The sequence below is a fragment of the Macaca mulatta genome, chromosome 10, assembly GCF_049350105.2.
Source record: "Macaca mulatta isolate MMU2019108-1 chromosome 10, T2T-MMU8v2.0, whole genome shotgun sequence".
In the NCBI taxonomy this organism is placed as follows: Eukaryota; Metazoa; Chordata; class Mammalia; order Primates; family Cercopithecidae; genus Macaca; species Macaca mulatta.
Window position 1 is genome coordinate 84,366,363 of NC_133415.1, and position 23,363 is coordinate 84,389,725.

General features: G+C 49.5%; 1 protein-coding gene across 4 annotated transcripts in view; it reads left to right on the top strand.

Annotated features, from left to right (window-relative positions):
- HM13 (histocompatibility minor 13) overlaps window positions 1-23,363 on the top strand; it is a 55,681-nt gene that overhangs the window by 23,548 nt on the left and 8,770 nt on the right. For 3 of the 4 annotated variants that reach the window (XR_001447559.3, XM_015149241.3, NM_001257420.1), the window contains 7 exon segments: window positions 664-746; window positions 7,757-7,845; window positions 11,889-11,974; window positions 12,067-12,192; window positions 12,982-13,039; window positions 17,366-17,449; window positions 22,556-22,592. Coding sequence is in view for 3 of the 4 variants with exons in the window: in XM_015149241.3 (XP_015004727.1) it covers window positions 664-746; window positions 7,757-7,845; window positions 11,889-11,974; window positions 12,067-12,192; window positions 12,982-13,039; window positions 17,366-17,449; window positions 22,556-22,592 (563 nt within the window). In the remaining variant the exon portion in view is untranslated. 4 annotated transcript variants of the gene reach the window in all.

Consider the following 23,363-nt stretch of genomic DNA (forward strand, 5'->3'; position numbering starts at 1 on the left):
TCAGCAGTGATGCAGCAAACATGGTGCACCATGGCATAGCCTTTCCAAAGTCCAGAATTAACACGTGACCATTGACTGGAACATCGTGACAGAATATTTCTCAAGTTTCACCTAACGACAAAAAGAACAAGAAGCAGCTGTCAGGGATGCCGTCATAGCTTCAGCCATCACTGCAGGAGGAGTCATCAGAAAGTAGAATGTGGAAAATGGAGTGGGAAAGATGTCTTGTAACTAGCATGCTTGGAGCCTGGGTGGCCACTCTGTAGGGGCTCCCTGGATGATTAAACAGGGAGAAGGAAGTGTGGAAGAGTGAGTTCTGAGGTTCCAGCAGCTCTCTTGGGCTCTATACTGAAGAATCCCTTATCCCTTCAGAACCCCTGTGCAGCACTCTGAGCACAAACATAGTTGCTTCTCTCCAGATAATAGAGCCACTAAACGTAAACCTGCAGACCCCTTTGCAAGGTACATCTGGGGGCTTGAGGTTTCTCCCTTTCCCCACAGCTGCAGAAACTAGAATGCCACTAGTATTGTCTGAGACTCTTCCTGACAGTCCCCCAACTCAAGAAGGGTAAAACCAACCTCCAGAAGAGAAGCAGGGACTCTGGTTTCCTCACAGCCACTGGCAACCCTAACTTCCTGTTTCTCTTTGTATTTCTGCCTCAGATATTCTCCCAGGAGTACATCAACCTCTTGCTGTCCATGTATTTCTTCGTGCTGGGAATCCTGGCCCTATCCCACACCATCAGGTCAGAAGGCATCTCTCTGCAACATTTGAAGCAGCTTTCTCGGGAACCAGTACAGGGTCTTGGATGAGAACATGACTTTTGGCATCACTCAGAGCCAGGTTTGAATCCTGGCTATAAAACTCAAGGGACTCTTTCCCCTGCACACTGTAGATGACTAGGACAAGAACAATGACCTCTCTGGGCCACAGTTTCCTTATAGAAATGATGAGGATCTGGTGGGTGTTTCCACCACCACAGCTGTTGGGAAAGTGATTTGTGAGCAGTAATGTCATGTTAGTTGTGACAGTACTCAGGTGAGTAACACCAGTACCACCTGCCGGGTGTTGTGGCCTAGCTGTGTGCTAAGCGTCATGCTGGGCCTCTCACACATGATCTTGTTTCATAAGGAGCCAGAGGCAGCACAGTAAAAAGTTAGGAGCGTGGGCTCTGGAATTTGACTACCTTTGAGTCCAGACCCTGCCACTTAATAGCTCTGTGATCTTGGGCAAGTTACTTAATCTCTCTGGCCTCAATTTCCTAGTGAATGTGGAGAAAATAATAGTACCCTTCCCATGGGGTCATGTGGAAAGCTTTAGCACAGTATCTGGCGATATAAAGTGTTCAGTAACTATTAGCTGTCACTGTCATTATCTGTGTTAACCTGCCAGACAACCTTATATGGGTTGCTTTTGCTTTCACACCTGTATGATAGTCATGGAAACTGAAGCCCAGAGAGGTTAAGAAATTTGCTAGGATCACACCGCTAATAAGCAACAGAGCCAGGATTCAAACCCAGGTGTGGTCCAGAGCCCATCCTCTTCCCACTGCTACCTTAACTCAAACTGCCACACACTCATGTCCTTTCAGTGGGGAGAGTGGTTCATTAGGGGGGTTGCTACTTGTGTTTTGGACAGGCCAGTTCTCCACTCTGCAGGACTATCCCACACATTACAAACAGTTGGCATCCTTGCCCTGCTCACCAAATGGGAGTTGCATACCCGTCTTCCCCAGCTTGTGACTACAAAGATGTCCCAGTATGTTTCTGTCTACCCCGTTGAAGAGGTGCAGCCTCAGGCTGAGAAACACTGATAGACCAAGAGGTGGCCAGGGTTCCCAGAAGGAAGGAACTCAACTTGAACTTAGCTTTCTTTGAAGGGTAGGAAACCTGGAAGACATACAAAGGAGGGAGAGGTCAGGTGCTGGAAAGTTTGTGCACATTGAGGGCATAGGCAGAATCTGCTCCCAAAAGCACTGAAAGCCAATATGAGGCCAGGTGGTGGCTCACCCCTGTAATCCCAGCTCTTTGGGAGGCCAAGGCGGACAGATCACGAGGTCAGGAGATCGAGACCATCCTGGCCAACATGATGAAACCCTGTCTCTACTAAAAATACAAAAAAATGGCCGGGCGCGGTGGCTCAAGCCTGTAATCCCAGCACTTTGGGAGGCCGAGACGGGCGGATCACGAGGTCAGGAGATCGAGACCATCCTGGCTAATATGGTGAAACCCCGTCTCTACTAAAAATACAAAAAACTAGCCGGGCGAGGTGGTGGGCGCCTGTAGTCCCAGCTACTCAGGAGGCTGAGGCAGGAGAATGGCGTAAACCCGGGAGGCGGAGCTTGCAGTGAGCTGAGATCCGGCCACTGCACTCCAGCCTGGGCGACAAAGCGAGACTCCGTCTCAAAAAAAAAAAAAATTAGCTGGGCTTGGTGGCACATGCCTGTAGTCCCAGCTACTCAGGAGGCTGAGGCAGGAGAATTGCTTGAATCCGGGAGGCAGAGATTGCAGTGAGCCGAGATCGTGCCACTGCACTCCAGCCTGGTGACAATGTGAGACTCCATCTCAAAAAAAAAAAAAAAAAAGCCAATATGAATGTGACTTCATTCTTCTAGGCACACTGGCAGGACAGTGTGGTAGTCAGGAGCATGGGGTCAAGAGGCAGGCAGCCTTGGGACCAACACCTGGTGCTGCCAGCTCTAATTTGTGTAAGTTACTCAAGCTCTGAGCATCAGTTCTTCTACCTATAAAATGGAGAGACTGCAGATACCTCTTCAGAGGTGTGGGGAGGGTCTAGTGAGCCCCAGGCTGTAACATTCCTAGAGCATAGTGCCAAGCACACAGTGAGCCTAGTGGCTGGCCCAGGGTTACATAGCTGGGACTTCACCTCTTGTCTTCCAACTGAGGTCATTGTTGTCCTCACCTGCACTGATTCTTCACCCACAAAATTTTATTCTAGCTAGCTTGGGAGAATTCTAGTCCAGCCCTGCATCCTGAAAAATGGAGGCCCAGGCAACCTGAGTGACTTGGACCCAACCAAGATAATGGCAGGCCCAGTCACCCTTGCTCATAGGACATACCTGTCCTTTCGTGGTAGACCTGGGGTGGGGTGGGGGCAGTCACTTCCAGACATTGGGTGTCCTTTCCCATGCTGATTAGGATCCTCCCCAACTCTAGCCCATCCTACCCTAGCATCTGTGAGAGGCTTGAGACCCCCAGGTCTCGCCACAGCCCAGCCTCCACCTCAGAGAGAGCCCAGTGTGTTTTGAAAGCCACTGTTAGGCTGTTTGCTGAGGAACTGATTATTTAACATTATCGCAACAACCCTACAATGAAGATCTTATCTCTACCCAGCTGTCTAGGCGCGGTATTATGAACCTTTATCATCTCGACACCAAAGACTTTTTTTCCCTTTTAGAACAATAACTAAGGGACATTGTCCCAATTTCTCATAGATGATTAATCTATGTCAAGAAATAATTGAGGCTGGGCATGGTGGCTCACACCTGTAATCCCAGCACTTTGGGAGGCCAAGGCAGGTGGATCACCTGAGGTTAGGAGTTCAAGACCAGCCCAGGCAACATGGTGAAACCTCATCTCTACTAAAAATACAAAAAAGTAGCCGGGTGTGATGGCATGCCCCTGTAATCCCAGCTACTCAGGAGGCTGAGGCAGGAGAATCCCTTGAACCCAGGAGGTAGAGGTGGCAGTGAGTCAATATCGTACCACTGCACTCCAGCCTGGGTGACAGAGGGAGACTCCATCTCAAAGAAAAAAAAAAAGAGGGGGGGGGGGGGGAGAGAGAGAGAGAGAATTGATTATCTTTTAGCCACTTCATAATTTTTATAGATAGATATTATCAACAGAAAATTAAAAGCCAACAGCAGCTAAAAGTGCACATGGTAAAATGTATGAGTGACTAGAAACTAACAGAAGAATCATTTTCTTAATGAAATTTAGAGCAACAAAATTTGACCTGGGAAAACCATACCTTTTAAAAATAATGGATCGGCTGGGCATGGTGGTTCACACCTGTCATCCCAGCACTTTGGGAGCCCGAGGCCGGTGGATCACCTGAGCTCAGGAGTTCGAGACCAGCCTGGGCAACATGTTGAGACGCTGTCTCCACAAAAAATACAAAAATTAGCCAGGTATGGTGGTGTGTGCCTGTGGTCCCAACTACTCGGGAGGCTGAGGTGGGATGATCGCATGAGCCTGGGAGGCAGAGAGGTTGCAGTGAGCTCTGATTGTGCCACTGCACTCCAGCGTGGGTAACAGAGTGAGACCGTGTCTCAAAAATATAAAAATAAGAATAATGGATGGCTGTAGGCAGAAGGGATGCTCACCATATGGGGCTAAAAAATTTGATGGGGACCAAAAACTGTCAGATGAAGGAAATCATTATTGTAAAGTTAACACGGAAAAGAACTGAATCCAGTGAAAATAATTTTAGTAAGTAAGGGATTATTTGATCATTGCTTTTTAGAAAGTTGGTCCACTAATTAAATTGATGTTTCAATTAAATTGAGTTTTCTTCAATAATTTCTCAAGGAAAGGCTACAGTGTTGTTAGAATTTTGATCAGCTGCCTGTATCCATAAACTTAGACCTTCCTCAGGATCCGAACAACAGATCCAAAGGTTTAAGACAGGGAAATTGGGCTCAGAGGGGTTATGTGACCACCAGGATTCACAGCTGGTAAGGGCAGAGTGAGGTTTTGAGCTCAGGTCTGTCTGACTCCAAAAACCCTATTCTTTACAGTTTTGGCAAAAGTGAAGTTGGGGGAGCTTAAAAGAGGGTGGGCTGGCCACCTCCTGTCATTGAGCCTGTGGTCTCCTGGGGACTGGCAGAGGAGAGGCCTGCTGAAAGGCTGTAGAGAGCTGCACCTGAGCTGTGTCAGCACAGGCTGAGGTTCTTAGGATCCCCTCCACCTCCACTACCACTTCCAAGCCCACATTAAGCCTCTTTGGGAACAAACCCCAGCTGGGGTATTGGAGGAAGGCAGGGGCCACAGCCTGCCTTACCTTGTATAGTCACCAAGATTCAAACCCAAGACATCCTTCCTGCAAAGGGAACCTTGGCTTACTTCATCATCTGTGTCTGAGCTCGTGCCCCACCCAGCTGACCTTAGAGGGAGGAAAAGCCCAGAAGGTCCAGATCTGCCACCCCAGAGGAGGAAGCCACGTCACCAGTTTCACTGACCCTGCCTTCCACCCCCAGGGGAGAAGCGCACCAGGATGTGGCTTGTCAGTGGGAAGGAATGACCTTTACGTTTGACATGAGCCATCAAGGGCCAGGAAGAATCTCTGCCTGCTACAAAAGTCTGCATTCAGAGTCATTCAGTAAGCATTTAGCAGATGTCTAGCAGGCACCAGGCATCTTCACCCCAGGGTAGGGTGAAGATGATGAGACAGGGCCTCGTTCTCAAGTCCACAGACTCAATGCTAGCCTAGTCGCTTGACTCTTCCCCTGTGTAGTGCTGAGCAGCCTCTCTTTTCTCAGAATAACAGACACCAATCTGGAGACTTGCTACTTGAAGTTGAAGCTGCAGTTAAGTTTATAGGGTACCAAGTGCTCATTCAATCCTCTCAGTAGCCCTACAAGAAAGGTGTTATAGCATTCCAGATGAGGAACAGTTGCACAGAGCAGTTAAATAACTTTCCCAAGATCAGACCACTAATAAGTGGCAGAGTTAGGATTTGAGCCCAGGAAGTCTGGCTCCAGAGTCCGTGTCTTTAACTGTCACACTCTGCTGGTTGAGAAACTGAGCACCAAGCTCCTAAGGAAGAGGCCGGCTAAGATGGGCAAAGGGCTTAGCTCTTCAGCCTGCTTTTCTGCCTCTGTCCATACCTGCACTCACACCCTGACTTCAGACTCCCCCAAAACTGATTCAGCAAACTAATCTGAAAGTAGCTTCCAGTCACCCACCCAGCTTCTGCCTCCCACCGCCTCAAAACCCTGTTGTGGGAGCCCATTTCCAATTCTGCCCTTACACCTGCTGCGCTTCTGTTCACAAAGCCCTACCATCATTCACACCACAGCTCTACAGGCTGGGAGGGATCAGCTCTTTGAAAAGTGGAGAAATGGAGGGCCAGAGATGGTTTTTTGTTTTTGTTTTTGGAGACGGAGTCTCGCTGTGTCGCCCAGACTGGAGTGCAATGGCACAATCTCGGCTCACTGCAACCTTTGCCCCTGCCCGGTTCAAGCGATTCTTCTGCCTCAGGCTCGTGAGTAGCTAGGATTACAGGCTCCTGCCACTACGCTGGGCTAATTTTTGTATTTTTTTAGTAGAGATGAGGTTTTGCCATGTTAGCCAGGCTGGTCTCGAACTCCTGACCTCAAGTGATCCACCCACCTCAGCCTCCCAAATGTTGGGATTACAGGCGTGAGCCACTGCACCTGGCCAGAGAGGGTTCTTGAATCTACATCTTACTCCATGCCACCAGGGTCTTTAGAAGAGAGTTCCCATCGAGCCTTCCGGGCACGGTGGCTTATGCCTGTAATCCGAGCACTTTGGGGCGCCGAGAAGGGTGGATCACAAGGTCAGGAGATGGATATCATCCTGGCTAACATGGTGAAACCTCATCTCTACTAAAAATACAAAAACAATTAGTCGGGCATGGTGGCAGGTGCCTGTAGTCTCAGCTACTCGGGAGGCTGAGGCAGGAAAATGGCATGAACCCGAGAGGCAGAGCTTGCACCACTGCGTTCCAGCCTGGGCGACAGAGCAAGACTCCATCTCAAAAAAAAAAAAAAAGGGAGTTCCCTTTTCCCTCCCTTTTTCACTGTGATGTGGGTACTTCCTGGCCTGCCTCATTCCTGCTAAAGACTCCATGCCAAGCGAAGCATTCGTCCTGCCTTTCATATCTTCATAGCAATGCTCTGAGACAGGTGGTATTGTTAGCCCTGTATACAGGTGAGAAAATTGAGGTCCAGGGAGACAGAGCCATTGAAATGGTCTCCCACAGCTGCATGGCAGAGCAGGCCTCAGGGCTGGGCCACCCAGGCTTGTAGCCACTCCACAGTACGGCCACGAGGCTGGGTCAAGAGGCCGTGGTTTGCTTATCTTGCTCTGAAAAAGGTCCAGAAAAGGTCTCTGCTTCCTGCCTGGCTGGGAGGTGGGGCATGCTGGGTAATCAGAGAGAATGCTTCTGGAGACAAGGCCAAGCTGGTCTTAAACAACTGAGGCCTTGTGGAAGGAGTGAATGTGATGGTGATCCTGCCCAGGGGCTATGATTCATCTGGCTGATTGATTCCAGCTGAGTCTGTAAAAATCTCAGGCCTGCTGTTGGAGAGCAGAATGTCAAGTCATGGAGTGGGGTGGGGGTGACTGTCAGGTCATCAACTTGATAGGCCTGGAAGGGAGTCCACAAATATGCTTCTTGACAAGGGACTCATATAGGTGGCATGTGGGCCAGACTTTGGGATCCTGTGCTCTCCCAAAAATGGTATTTTGCCTGAAAGTCTATCTGCTTCTGCTTTGCATTTCTTTGATGTTAACAAAAAGGCAGTACAGAAATCACTATGAGGGCAAAGACCTAGGTTTGAGTCTCAGCCAAGATATAGGACCCCTGTGTGACTCTGGGAAAATCACTTACCTTTTGAGGGCCTTTGTTTTCACATCTGTAAAGTGGGAACAATAACACCTACTTATCAGGACAGCTGTAAGGGTGCCAGCTGTAAATGGGGCAGGGGAGTGTTAAGGCTGACTGCCCACGGGGGCTCTGTTTGCCGACTTGCTTTGTCTTTCCTTCCAGCCCCTTCATGAATAAGTTTTTTCCGGCCACCTTTCCAAATCGACAGTACCAGCTGCTCTTCACACAGGGTTCTGGGGAAAACAAGGAAGGTCAGTGCTAACCACTTTCCCTGTAGTGTGCCTTGGGTATCTTCCTCTGCCATTCCCTTTGTCTCTCCAATATTGGGGTTCTCCAGTAGAGCGAATGATGGAAGAAGTGGGCTCTGGAATCTCATGGCCTGGATTCACATGCCAACTCTGCTACTACCTAGACATGGGACCCTGGGTGAATGCCTTACCTCTCTGAGCATTGGGCGTTTTGTTTTGTTTTGTTTTTCCCCATCTGTAAAATGAAAGTGTTAATCTAGGACCTCCTTCACAGTCATGTTGTTAAGATGGCGAGTCAGTAAGTGGAAGCATTCAGCATGCTGCCTGGCTCATAGTAAGCACTCAGTCAAAGTTGGCCTTCGTGATTATTTTATTCGTATATATTTTTAGTGTGATCAGTGCCTCACCTAAGGTTTGAAAAGGGGGTTCCAGAGCTCTTTTTCAAAAATAAAAACTGACCAGAAACAGTGTCTCATGCCTGTAATCCCAGCACTTTGGGAGTCCAAGACAGGATGATCACTTGAGGCCAGGAATTTGAAACCAGCCTAAGCAACATAGTGAGACCTCATCTCTATAAAAAAATTAATTAAAAAAAAAATGCAAACTATGGGGAAGTGTGGAGATCCTGGAATTTGCAGGTTAGGGGATGGATTCAAATACTGTAACAAGATTATCAATGGCTTGACCAAATAGCAGGTATTTCTTTTTTGTTGTTGTTTTTTGTTTTTTGAGACAGAGCCTTGTTCTGTCACCCAGGGTGGAGTGCAGTGGCGCCATCTCAGCTCACTGAAACCTCAGCCAACTGAGTAGTTGGGATTACAGGCCTGTGCCACCACGCCCAGCTAATTTTTTTTGTATTTTTAGTAGAGATGGAGTTTTGCCATGCTGGCCAGGCTGGTCACAAACTCCTGACCTCAAGTGATCTGCCCACCTCAGCCTCCCAAAGCACTAGAATTATAGGCGTGAGTGAGCCACCACGCCCAGCAGGTATTTCTCTCCTGTAAAATACTGAGCATGTGAAATCTAGCTCTTTTTTTTTTTTTTTTTTTTTTTTGAGACAGGGTCTCACTGTGTTGCCCAGGCTGGAGTGCAGTGGCACAATCTTGGCTCACTGCAAGCTCGACCTCCTGGGTTCACACCCTTCTCCTGCCTCAGCCTCCCGCGTAGCTGGGACTACAGGTGCACGCCACCACACCCGGCTAATTTTTTTGTACTTTTAGTAGAGATGGGGTTTCACTGTGTTAACCAGGATGGTCTCCATCTCCTGACCTCTTGATTCGCCCACCTTAGCCTCCCAAAGTGCTGGGATTACAGGCGTGAGCCACCGTGCCCGGCCATAGCATTCTCTCTTACTGGTGCCTAGCACATGCTGTCTTGTCCCTAATCGGCAGCAATTTTATGTGATTGCTTTGTGCATCTCTAAGGAACCTCTATCAAAGAAACAATTGTTGATTTTTTTTTTTTTTTTAAGGTTAAGCTTGGGCCAGGTGAGATGGTTCATGCCTCCCAGCACTTTGGGAGGCTGAGGTAGGTAGATGACTTGAGATCGGGAGTTCCAGACCAGCCTGGCCATCATGGCGAAACCCCGTCTGTACTAAAAATACAAAAAAAATTAGCCAGGCATGGTGGCGTGTACCTGAAATCCCAGCTACTCGGGAGGCTGAGGCAGGAGAATTGCTTGAACCTGGGAAGGCGGAGGTTGCAGTGAGCCTAAATCGCGCCACTGCACTCAAGCCGGGGCGACAGAGTGAGACACTGTCTAAAAAAAAAAAAAAAAAAAAAAGACTAAGCTTGGCCAGGCGCGGTGACCCATGCCTGTAATCCCAACACTGAGAAGCTGATGCAGGAGGGTCGCTTGAGCCGTGGAGTTGGAGGCTGCCGTAAGCCACGGTCACACCACTGCACTCCAGCCTGGGCGACAGAGCAAGACCCTGTCTAAAAAAATTAATAAATAAAATAGTAAAAAGGCTAAGCTTGTACCACAGAGTCTTCAAGGTCCCACACCCTATCTATCTCATGCTCCGCCATATACAGCGCTGGCCCTCGGGTCAGGGTGGTGTCATCACTCCACTGTCCAGCCAGAGGAAAGGAGAGGCATCCATATCCCGGGTCCATTTAGCTATAAGAGAAGCTTGAAAATGACCGTGAGTCGGCCTCATGTCCAGTTGGAACTAACTCATCAGGGTGCGGAGCTCCTGTCTTCTCTTTCGGCAAGGAGAAAGCATTCGTATCACTTCTTGCTTCTCAAGCCCTACTGTTTCAGCGATCCTCATTGGAGAGGAATCAGCAGTCGAAAAAACAGTGGGCCAAGCGCAGTCGTGACGTGGCGTTAAGAGAGCGGAAGTTGTCAGATTTCACCGGGCCGTAAAGCGCGCTGGCTGTGTCATCTTCCGGTTAGCGACAACGGCTCTGACCGTCCGGCAGTCCGCGTGGCGCCCGCACTGGCCTTCCTGCAGGGGACTCTACCGGAGCTTTGCTAATTCCGTTTGTTTGCCTGTTGTCGCCCGCTTCACCCTGGATCATGTTCAAGAAGTTTGATGAAAAGGAAAGTGTGTCCAACTGCATCCAGTTGAAAACGTCAGTTATTAAGGGCATTAAGAGCCAACTGGTAGAGCAGTTTCCAGGTATTGAACCATGGCTTAATCAAATCATGCCTAAGAAAGATCCTGTCAAAATAGTACGATGCCACGAACATACAGAAATCCTTACCGTAAGTGGAGAATTACTGTTTTTTAGACAAAGAAAGGGGCCTTTTTGTCCAACTCTAAGATTGCTTCACAAATACCCTTTTATCCTGCCACACCAGCAGGTTGATAAAGGAGCTATCAAATTTGTACTCAGCGGCGCAAATATTATGTGTCCAGGTTTAACTTCTCCTGGAGCTAAGCTGTACCCTGCTGCGGTAGATACCATTGTAGCAGTCACAGCAGAAGGAAAACAGCATGCTCTGTGTGTTGGGGTCATGAAGATGTCTGCAGAAGACATTGAGAAAGTCAACAAAGGAATTGGCATTGAAAACATCCATTATTTAAATGATGGGCTGTGGCACATGAAGACATATAAATGAGCCTCAGAAGGAATGCATTTGGGGGGCTAAATGTAGATATTGATTGTGTCGTACGTGTGTTTGTGTCTGTGTGTGACAGCGTGAAGACAATGCCTCTGTGGTTATGCTAAATAAGTTTAACAGATACTTTATAGAAAACAAATCAGGGTGCTCTTACCACAGAGGAAAAAACAAATTAGGGGACAAGCAGTAAGCAGTCGGCTACACTCTGGAATGTGAAAGGAATGGCTGGACTCCGTGACTCCCGACAAACTCCACAGCCTCTAGTTGTCTTCTTAGGAAGCTTGGAAGCAATCAAGAATGGTCTAACATCAAGATGTCTTACCACAGGGCCCTCTACAAAAGCAGCCTCGGGGACTCTGGCCTTTCCTTGAGACCTGCATCTCTTCCCTTCTTCATCGCCTGCTAGTGAACTAAGGCTGCCACTAACCTTCTTCATCTTTTGGTGGCAAAGTAGAAAGATTCCAGAATTAACTTAGACCTTTCTAAAGACCTGGGTTCAGTGGCAGCTGGCATTGACTGAGTACCCGCTATGTGCCAGGCACTGTGCTGGAGGCATTGTAAGGACTATCTTACTTATTCCCCACAGCAGCCCTCAGAGGGGATGCTGTTGTCCCCTTTTTACACATAAGAAAACTGAAGCTCAGAGAGGGAACTGCCTTCCCCAAGGTCACCCAGCTACAAGTAACAAAGCCTGTGCTTGTAACACCAAAGACCACTTCCCGCTGACCCTGTGCCAGGCTTGTAAGTTTCTCTGGGCCTCCATTCCCTCCTGTAGGAAATTGGAGGGGTTGGAGTGGCTCCAGTGAGCGCTCCCCTTCCTGAAACTCATACTAATCTAGGGCAGCCAAGGCTTAGCCCCCCCCAGCCTGTGAACCTCTCGCAGTGCCCATAGCCATGCCCTCCTCCATCCAGGGGCTGACAGGTGGGAGGGGTAGCCCCGCCCCGGGGAGTGGACTTACCTGGCCTCTCTGCTCAGAGATCATCAATTATGAATTTGACACCAAGGACCTGGTATGCCTAGGCCTGAGCAGCATCGTTGGCGTCTGGTACCTGCTGAGGAAGGTGAGTAGCCGGGACCTGGGCAGAAGGGGAGGATGGGGTTGACAGGGCAGGGTGGGGCACAGCAAGCTGGTCTCACTCCCCGCTTTCCTCAGCACTGGATTGCCAACAACCTTTTTGGCCTGGCCTTCTCCCTTAATGGAGTAGAGCTCCTGCACCTCAACAATGTCAGCACTGGCTGCATCCTGCTGGGCGGACTCTTCATCTACGATGTCTTCTGGGTGAGTCAGGCAGGGATACCAAGGATGTCTGGCTCCAGGACCATCTCATCTTCCTACTGCCCTGCCTGTCTGGCCCAAGTGGCAGTCATCTGATAGAGAAGAGCTGTTTTGGGCTGAAGTTCCAGACCCCAGAGCAAGTCCTCTCTGGGCCCATATGTGAGATGGAGCCAGAGAGAGCAGATTCTACCTCTTTCTGAGAGCACACTCGTGCCCAGTGCCTTCCAACCACCTGCATATCTTCCTTGCCAGTAGGGGTGTTACCTAATCCCATGTCTCCTCGGCAAGGGAGTTGAGACTCAGAGAAGTTCAGGTAGGGGTGGAAGAATGTTGATGAATGGGCCCAGCAAGGGCATTGACCTGGGAGGACAGGCCATCTGTGCTCAGCTGCACACCAGCCCTGGCCTGTGATGCCTCTCACATTGACTCTGAGAGGCATCGCAGAGGGACTGAGGTCAGCTTGACTCGGGCACCCTTTTCCTGGCCCCAGGCAGCCTCTTCTCTTGAGTGGGTGGTGCTGGGGGATTTTATCACTTGGGAGGAACAGAACTGTGAACAAACATAGGCTGCCTGGCTTGGGCCATCAGAGGTCCTTTCTATACTCCCTCGAATTTTCCCTCTTTGTTGCCCAGAACCAGTATCAGTGGCCACTTCACCTCAACTTCAGATCTGCACCGGAGCCCCTCCCAGCTCCCCTCAGATTCCAGGCAACAGCACTTCTAGAAACCCAGGGACAGCCATTCTTCCCCCACAGCCCCTTACTTCCTTCATACTGCTCTTTTCTCCTTCTAGGTATTTGGCACCAATGTGATGGTGACAGTGGCCAAGTCCTTTGAGGCACCAATAAAACGTAAGTGACCACCCCGCCATAGGGAACCCCTCCCCTACCCCTGCCAGGCCATACCCCCACAGCCCGTTTCAGTCAGTACATCCCCCTATCTCTTCCCCATGTACCTCTTCCTCCTGTGGCTCTCCAGCCTGGTTTCCTTATCCTCATTGATTCATCTGACTGTGTTCATCATGCCCAGGCCCCGGCCTCTGGCCACTTGGTCATGGTGCAGCATGGTGTGAAATGAGGCAAAATGGGAGCAAGCATAGAGGGAACTGTTTAACCCAACCCGGGGGGCACATGCAGGGGCTTTCCAGGAGAGAAAACCTCTAAGCCGAGACCTGTAGCACCCCTCACTGGGGTCCCCTTGGCACCTGAGTGTCAGGTGCTATCTATCCCGTGCCGCTCAAACTGCCTTGGTTTTGTTCTTCAGTGTATCCACTCTTTATAAGTAATAGAAAATCCACCTACAGGTTAAGCGTCTCTAATCGGAAAATCTGAAATCCAGAATGCTCCAAGACCCAAAACTTTTTGAGCACTGACATGACACCACAAGTGGAAAATTCCACACATAAGGACTTAACAAACTGTTTCATGCAGAAAATAGCATTTTAAGTATTGTATAAAACTCTTTTTAGGAGGCTGAGGCGGGAGGATCACTTGAGGCTAGCAGTTCAAGACCAGCTTGGGTAACAACAAGACCCTATCTCTACAAAAAATTAAAATATTAGCTAGGTGTGGTGACACACACCTGTAGTCCTAGCTACTTGGGAGGATCTGAGGCAGGAGGATCACTTGAGCCTGGGAGACCCAGGCTGAAGTAAGCTATGATCATGTCCCTGCATTCCAGCCTGGATGACAGAATGAGACCCTGTCTCTCCAATTTATATGTATATAAATATATGTATGTATATGTGTACATATATAAAACTACCTTCAAACTATATGTATAATATGAATTTCATGTTTAAACTTAGGTTGTATCCCCAAAATATTTCATTATGTATATGCAAATATTCCAGAATTCAAAAAAAGTCTGAAACATTTCTGGTCAAACCATTTCAGATACGGCATACTCAACCTATATAACTGTCTTTAAACAGGGGGAAATTTTGTCATCTCACACTACAGCAAGCCCAGGGGTAGAAGGCTCAGAGTGGGTTAATAACCCTCTCTTCACCAAGAGCCAAGGTTACTTTAGGAGCATTCTCAGCATGTCCACCTGCCCCTTAGGTCATCCCTTCGTGGTCCCAAGATAGCTGCCGCAGCTCCCAGCATTGACTCTTCACATAGCCATGTCCAGAAAAAGAAAGGGGAAATGATGTCTCAGGGAGGGATGGTTTTCCCCAAATCTCCCGTGCAGCCTCTCTCATACTTTATTGGCCAAAACTGGGTCACAGGCCCAAGTCTAAACCATTCACCAGTGAGGGGGTTAGGAAACATGATTGGCTTAGAGTTTAAGCTTTAGACTAGTGGAGAATCACCTCCTGGGATTACAAGGCTCAAAGAGGGGAACAGAATCCGTCAGGCATGCTAGCAAGGAAGAGAGGAAGATGCTGCCGGGAGGGCAGGCAACAGTGAGCATGTGCCATAAAAGCACTGGCTCGTGGCGACAGGCAGTCGTCGGGGGAGATGGGGGAGATTCCACTCAGGGAATCAAGAAACAGTTGTCTTTCTCATGACTCACTCTCCACCACTGTGGACAGCCTTTCTCCCTGCGTTGGGGAGAGCTTCATGGCCACAAACAGCTCCTGAATTCTGTGGTTCCAGCTTAGTGACCCCAGAGGAAAACAGGTTTCTCCCAGCTTTGGCCTCAATAAACCTATAAGGCCTGGCCTGGCCCGTGAGCCAGACACTCCCACTGGAGAAATGGAGGATCGCGATGGACAGGCCAGGGTCACTGCCCTCTCCAGTGCCTGGAGGCAGAGTATTAGAATTGGCAGCCCCCCAGAACCAAGTGTACAAGGGGAGGGCAGTTCTCCAGAGCAAGGGAACAGATGCTGGGCCAGCCGGAGCAACAGCTTTTCCCCACATGCCTTGATGGATGAGTCCGGAAGTGTCGAAGCCCAGAGAACCCAGCCAGAGTGTCAGGAAAATCTTTTCTGGGTCATGAAGGATGAATACACATTTCCCAACCATGCAGGGGCAGTATGGACATTTGAAAGATAATGTACAGCTTCAGCAAAGGGCTGGAGGCAGGAAGGTGCATGGAGGGACCTGGGAGCAGAGAATCAGGGAGTGGGCGTAGCTGAGTTCAGGGAAAAGAGGCTGGAAAGAGGTAGGCAGAGGCCAGATTTGGGAAGCCAAGAATGCCTGTCCAAGGAGCTTGGACACTGCCCGTAGGCCACCGGAAGGCTCCGAGCAGCAAAGTGGTGCTGTCATATTTGGTTTCTGATACTTAGGGTCTGGTTTTCCGGGCTAGGGGGAAGACCCACTGCCTTCTACTGCTAGGACTAGAGCTCAGTGGCAGAAAGGCAGAACAGTGAAGTGCACATATGTTGAAGTCAGGCTGCCTGGACTTGAATCTCAGCTCTGCCATTTGTGGCCTTGGGGAGACTTGTCCTCTCTGAGCCCTGGTTTCTAGAACTGTAAAATGGAGGCTATAGTCTCTGCCACTCAGAATTGAATGGTACCAGGATTGAGAGAGAGAATCTTCAAATCACCGTGCGTTGTACATACAAGGCAGGAAGAGGCAGGCAGGGCAAGGGTACCTATCCATGTATTAGGGAAGCACAAGCTTACCCAGAAACCCTGTGTACCTCTGTGTACATATTGTTGGCCAGATGAAGGTTGCAGTGAGCCAAGATCGCACCACTGCACTCCAGCTTGGGTGACAGAGTAAGACTCTGTCTCAAATATATATACGTATATATATATATATATATGTATGTATGTATAAAAAATAAAATTTTTTTAAAATGGCCAGGTATGGTGGTTCACACCTATAATCCCAGCACTTTGGGAGGCTGAGGCAGGCAGATCACAAGGTCAGGAATTCGAGACCAGCCTGACCAACATGGTGAAACCCCATCTCTACTAAAAATACAAAAATTAGCCGGGCGTGGTGGCGCACGCCTGTAATTCCAGCTACTCAGGGGGCTGAGGCAGGAGAATCACTTGAACCCAGGAAGCGGAAGTTGCAGTGAGCCGAGATTGTGCCACTGCACTCCAGCCTGGGTGACAGAGCAAGACTCCATCTCAAAAAGAAAAAACATATTGTTGGTCAGAGCTGACCCCCTACCTGCAAGTAAGGAATTCAAGGAACAGGATTTTCCTAAGTGGCTTAGTCTTGCACCACACTTGACCTGTCACCTGGAAAGGCTGCCTCACACAAAACCAGGACTGGATTAGTAAAGAAGGCATGGGGTAGCAGTTAACAGTGTGTACAAATCATCTAATCTTCACTACTACCCTGAGGGGTCCGTTCTGTTGTCTACCCATTTCACAGGTGAGAAAACTAAGGCAGGTAAGTAAACTGTGCAGAGCACAGAGCTAGGGCTCAGACCCACAGACCCACAAGTCAGACTTTAAAACCCACTTGTAACTGCTCTGCTTGCAAGGCCCTATGGATGAAATCCAGTTACAACCTCCTTTTGCTATAACTAGACACAGAGGGAGACGTTTCTCCCTAATCTGTATTTATTCAAACAAGCTATCCAGCAAGATTTCTGAGTGAGGGGCCTTAAGGAATCTGCGGGTGTGTGGCATTTTCTCCCTCAGCAAATACAGAAGGAGCTTATAGCCCAGGCTCACCCTGCTTCAGAACAAGGGCCACCATCTGTCCATACCCCTGTTGTGAGATGGGAAACCTTGTAGATGTTGGCACTGTGTGGCTCTTTTCTTATATACTGGGCTTTAGTGTCAATCCCATTTAACCAAAGTGTTCTATAGCTACAAAAAGGCATTGAAATTGTATGGTTATTTGAGTTACAGCTCAGTAAAGGCATTAAACCTTCAGCCTAGATGACCCGATTCCTCCCCCCTCTAACCAGTTGTGACTCAGATGGAGACATTGCCCTGCATCCTCTCACCACCTCATCCCCCACGTCCCACCCAGAAACACAAATGTGTGAGTTTCATACAACAAGAATGCGGGTTAGGAGTCAAATTAAGCTGGGAATACAAAAATGGGGCGGGTGCCTATAATCCCAGATACTCAGGAAGCAGGAGAATCACTTGAGCCTAGGAGACAGAGGTTGCAGTGAGCCAAGATCATGCTATTGCACTCCCGATTGCAATCCTCATTGCCCTCAGCAATAGAGCAAGCCCCTGTCTCAAAAAAAAAAAAAAAAATACAAAGTAAACTGGGCTCCAGCTGACTCCTCACATCCCCGCCTCCCCCTTCAGTGGTGTTTCCCCAGGATCTGCTGGAGAAAGGCCTCGAAGCAAACAACTTTGCCATGCTGGGACTTGGAGATGTCGTCATTCCAGGTGAGCCTGCTAGGCTGGGGGTCATGTGAAAGGCGTGGAGAGAGTATTCTCTGGAGCAAGGGGATTACTGCTAAACAGACAGGCTTACCAGCTTAGAAAGAGAAAAAGTAAGGCTGGATCAGCCCGGGCTCTGGTGAAGGGTTCCACCTTAACATCTATTTACAGAGTGCCAATCAGGTGCCATGCTCCAGGCTGGGCCCTGGTCAGGCGTCATTGAACAAGACTGTCTTCACAGAGCCTCTGGTCTAGGTGAGCAGATGTTGCTCAAGAACTACAAAAATAAAAGTCTAATGACAGACTGAGGTACACTCTGAAAAAGCACATTTCATGACAATCTTAATGGACTGAACCCCTCTCACACACACCCACACGTACACATACCCCTTCCCAGCGTCTGCAAGCATCACAGATGTACCAGAATTGCCATAGCCCCCTTGCTGCTCCTCCCTGTGCCAAGATGTCTCCAGGGAGAACACACACGTGGGCTCCTGTGTCTGCACTCTCAGCAGAGGAGCATGTGCATGGAAACCTGCTTGTCTGCAGAAGCTGGCCTTTGAGCCCCTGGATCTGCGTGTGGGTTCTAGTCAGTGTGTCAGTGGGTATGGACACAGGGGCCCCGTCCACAGTCCAAGCAGGAGAGCACATCCTGCACACCCACAGCCTGGCCTCACCTTGGGGCAGGAGCAGCTCAAACTACCAGTCAAGAAAGAGACTAATGGCAAAGCTGAGCTGCCACTCTGAAGGCAGCTGAAGTGACTGAGGCTCAGGTGGTGTGTGTCTGCTGATCTGGGCTCAGTAGTGGGGGCAGTGAACCCAGGGGACGTACTTGTCTTCCTAGTCTCAGAGTCAGAGGGTTAGAAGCTTGCTTAAAAGAAGAAAGTTTTGCTGGGTGCGGTGGCTCAAGCCTGTAATCTCAGCACTTTGGGAGGCCGAGACAGGCGGATCACGAGGTCAGGAGATCAAGACCATCCTGGCTAACACAATGAAACCCCGTCTCTACTAAAAAATACAAAAAACTAGCCGGGCGAGCTGGTGGGCACCTGTCGTCCCAGCTACTCGGGAAGCTGAGGCAGGAGAATCACTTGAACCCGGGAGGCGGAGCTTGCAGTGAGCTGAGATCCAGCCACTGCACTCCAGCCTGGGCAACAGAGTGAGACTCCATCTCAAAAAAAAAAGAAAGTTTTAGGCCAGGCATGGTGGCTCACGCCTGTAATCCCAGCACTTTGGGAGGCCGAGGCGGGCGGATCATGAGGTCAGGAGATGGAGACCATCCTGGCTAACACAGTGAAACCCTGTCTGTATAAAAATATAAAAAATTAGCTGGGCATGGTGGCGGGCGCCTGTAGTCCCAGCTACTAGGGAGGCTGAGGCAGGAGAATGGCGTGAACCCAGGAGGCGGAACTTTCAGTGAGCCGAGATCGCGCCACTGCACTCCAGTCTAGGCAACAAGCAAGACTCTGTCTCAAAAAAAAAAAAAAAATGGTTTTACCTGGGCACAGTGGCTCACACCTGTAGTTCCAACACTTTGGAAGCCTGAGTGGGGAGGATCGCTTGATGCCAGGAGTTCAAGACCAGTCTGGACAACATAGCAAGACCTCATCTCTACCAAAAAAAAAAATTAGCCAGTTTATGGTGGCTCATGCCTGTAGTCGCAGCTACTCTGGAGGCTGAGGTAGGAGGATGGCTTGAGCCCAGGAGTTTAATTAAGGTTGCAGTGAGCTATGATTGTGCCACTACACTTCAGCCTGGGTGACAGAGTGAGGCCCTGTCTCTTAAAGAAGAAGGTCTGGGCGAATTGTGAGACTATATATATATATATGTGTGCGTGTGTGTGTGTGTGTGTGTATATACTCCTGACTTCAGGTGACCTACCCACCTCGGCCTCCTAAAGTGCTGAGATTACAGGCATGAGCCACCACGCCTGGCCGACCCTGTCTATATTTTTTTAAAAGAAGAGGAATTCTTTTAAAGCAGCAGATTAAAGGCTGACTTACTTTCCAGGGCAGGATGCTATTAGCAATTCTGATCACCTAGGGTGATACAGGCACTTCTATTTGTGACAGTTGCATCTTGTGACACATGGAGGTGACACAGAGGCTTTCCCTGTTTTACCAGTGAGGAAACTGAAGCTCAGAAGTAAAGGGACTGATACAAATTCACACACTAGTAAGCAACAGGGCCAGAACTCAGACCAGCGCTGTCCAACTGCGAAAAAGGCTATGCTGTCAGAACTGCTCTTACAGCAGTACTAGCAGTAATAAGATGGTAATCGCAACAGCTACCATTTATCAAGCACCTGTTGTGTACCAAGAATGGTGCTAGGTGCTTTTTATATGTTATCTTTACTTCTCCCAACAGTCCAGTGAGATAGAGGGCATTCACATTTTACAGATAAGGAAACAGGTTTGACTTGCCTGAGACCATGGGGGTGTGGGCTTGCACCCATGTGTCTTCATAATTTGCAGTGCTGTGAGGCAGGGAGACTTGCTTCCCCAGTAGAAGGCATCTCCGTCAGAAAGAAGAAATGGAGTCCTGTAAAGCATTTGACTCACTCTCCAGGGCACGGTCTGTCAGGCACCCCCACAAACTTCTCCTGTGTCCTTGTCATAATTTCTGGGCTTGAGACAAGCACAGGGTATCTCAGCATATTTGTCCTTCCCCCACCTTCTATATATATCCCCAGTAGTCCCGAAATCACAATAAATGTAAGTTGATCACAGAGTCTCAGTGGAGCGTTGCTTGGAAGGCCAGATGCACTTTAGGAGTGAGAGCCCCGGCCGGGCGCGGTGGCTCAAGCCTGTAATCCCAGCACTTTGGGAGGCCGAGACGGGCGGATCACGAGGTCAGGAGATCGAGACCAGCCTGGCTAACACGGTGAAACCCTGTCTCTACCAAAAAAATACAAAAACTGGCCGGGCGAGGTGGCGGGCGCCTGTAGTCCCAGCTACTCAGGAGGCTGAGGCAGGAGAATGGCGTAGACCCGGGAGGCGGAGTTTGCAGTGAGCTGAGATCCGGCCACTGCACTCCAGCCTGGGCGACAGAGCGAGACTCCGTCTCAAAAAAAAAAAAAAAAAAGGAGTGAGAGCCCCTGGCAGAGCTCTGACTCTTGGATTAGCTGGAGAACACTTGTAGAAATCAGCCGCCAGGGGGCGCTGAGTTCCCAGTTGTTTCCAGAATAACCAGTTGTCTGCTCTCTCCCCAACCAACTCCCTACTCCTACAGAGTATTCATCGAGAACTAATTCATTTCCCTCTTTAAAATTAATCATATGTTGACAGGCCGTGCTGCTTTTTTGTTTTTTTTTTTTTGGAGATGGAATTTTATTTTGCTCTTGTTGCCCGGGCTGTCGTGCAATGGCACAATCTAAGCTCACTGCAACCTCAGCCTCCTGCATAGCTGGGATTACAGGCATGTGCCACCACACCCAGCTAATTTTGTATTTTTAGTAGAGACGGGGTTTCACCATGTTAGGCTGGTCTTGAACTCCTGGCCTCAGGTGATCCACCTGCCTCAGCCTCCCAAAGTGCTGAGATTGCAGGCGTGAGCCATCGTGCCCGGCCAGGCAGTGCTTCTTATCAATGCCTTCCTTGAAGTAAATGAGACTCAGAGCCCAGTGAGGGAGGCAGACACACAGGGTGTGTGTATAGCACAGGGGCAGGACTGCTTGGCTGTGTTTTGGGGATGCTTAGACTTCTGGGATGTCTCTCTTTTTTCTTTTTTAGCAGAACCATTGCTTATAATTGGCTTGGTTTTGAAGTTTCAGAGTGAGGTGGGTAGACTGAGGTAACCCTCTCCTGTGCTCCTGTGGAGCCTTCAAATGGCCTGCTACTTGCCCCTCCTTCCCCATCCAGCCACACAGCTGCCACAGGGACCGTTTTCAAAATCTGTTTAGGTTGTTCTGCTCAGAACTCCTCCAGGGCATCTCTTCACTGAGGATAAAGACCCAACTCCTCCCCATGGTCCTCAGGGCCCTGCAGGGCTGGTCCATCTCATCTCCTGCCGGTGGGCAAGCTGCCTTAGTGGCCCCTCAGTCCCTGCCACATCTCTGAGCCCTCTTTCTCCAGGACCTTTGCACGTGCTGTTCTCTCCTCCTGGCATGTGGCATTTCCAAGAAGCCTTCCTTCTTTCCCCTCCTTCGCCCCCGCCCAGCCTAGGTCTCATCCTGTTATACCTTCTCAAGACGTGGGAAGCACATTTCTCCTGCCTCAGCCTCCCGAGTGGCTAGAATTACAGGCGTGCATCGCCATGCCTGGCAGATTGGAGGGAGGGGGGGTTGTTTGTTGTTTGTTTTTTGTTTTGAGATGGAGTCACTCTGTCGCCCAGGCTGGAGTGCAGTGGTGTGATCTCAGCTCACTGCAACCTCAGCCTCCCAAGTAGCTGGGACTACAGGTGCCTGCCACCACACCTGGCTATTTTTCGGTTTTTGTTTTGTTTTTTGAGACAGAGTCTCGCTCTGTCACCAGGCTGGAGTGCAGCAGTGCGATCTCGGCTCACTGCAGCCTCCACTTCCTGGGTTCTAGCAATTCTTGTGCCTTAGCCTCCCGAGTAGCTGGGACTACAGTTGTGTGCCACCATGCCTGGCTAATTTTTGTATTTTTAGTAGAGACGAGGTTTTGCCATGTTGGCCAGAATGGTCTTGAACTCCTGACCTCGTGATCCACCCACCTCGGCCTTCCAAAGTGGAAGCACTCTTTAACAGTTACAGTCTCACAGTGATGTCCATGACTATTTGAGGTATGTCATAGTGTGGCTACCCTGTCCCCCTGGCTGAGCTCTGCGGGAGCAGTTATTTTGCCTACTCCTGCATTGTCCATAGCGTCTGGTACGTAGGCACTTGATAAGCATTTGGGCAGTCACAGTGTGACAGTATGGTGCGGTGAGGGACCGGGTCATTGTCCCAGGCCAAAGTAAAATCCCGGGCCACTCTCATTGTTCTAGGCAGAGAAATGGGACTTTCTGCTGGCACTTGAGAGTAGTGGCCATACCCTTGGTCTCCAATGATTGCTCCAAGATGGAACACCAGGTCAGGGACCAGGACCCAGTCTCTTGTTAGGTCACTGCCCGGCTGCTTCCCTTTCACTCTCTAACCCCGGCTTTCTCCCACAGGGATCTTCATTGCCTTGCTGCTGCGCTTTGACATCAGGTGAGTGAGTGAGGGCCTGCCCCAGCATGGGGTTCTCCAGGGATTCTCCAGTGGCCTTCAGGAACCCAGAGAAGGTACCTCAGGGGACCAGACCCTCCACCCCATAGCAGCCAGAGCAATTCTGATTTCATCTGCATTTTGCATCTTGAAGTTCTAAGTGTTTGAAGAGCTTGTGGTCAAAAAAATGTTTTAAGAATCACAGGCCAAGAGTTTTAAACCCACAAGGACCTGGTGGTACTCACAGTGCTTTCTCACTGTGTGACCTTGACAAGTGGCCTGACCTCCCTGAGCCTCCGGTTTCTCATCTTGAGTTAATAACAAGAGTTCCTACCATGAATATCTGGAGAGAGTGCTAAGCACATACTGACCTCAGCTCTTGGTTGAATCCTGGTTGCAGTCATCATCATCATCTTTTATCAGCCTAGGGTCAGGTCACCATGTCTCAGCTCCTCTAGCTGTTCCCTGCCCTCTCTTTACTCAGACATTTTTCAGTCTGTTGTAGACAGCACGAGGAAGAGAAGGTGGGCCAACTTAGGTCAGCATTTAAAACACAGGAAAGGTCTTATCCGAGTTAATGCACCTGTGTGCAACAGGACTTGCCGTCAGCAGGGCGCGCCAGCAACAGCTCCATTCATTTTATGCTCCATCATCTGTGAGGGCTGGCAGTGTGTGCACTTAACTTTGAGGTGGTTTGTGAACTCTTGGTTTCCTCATGCCTGATAGTTGCAAAAGCAGTAATAACAGTGACAGTGATAATGAGAGACTTACTAC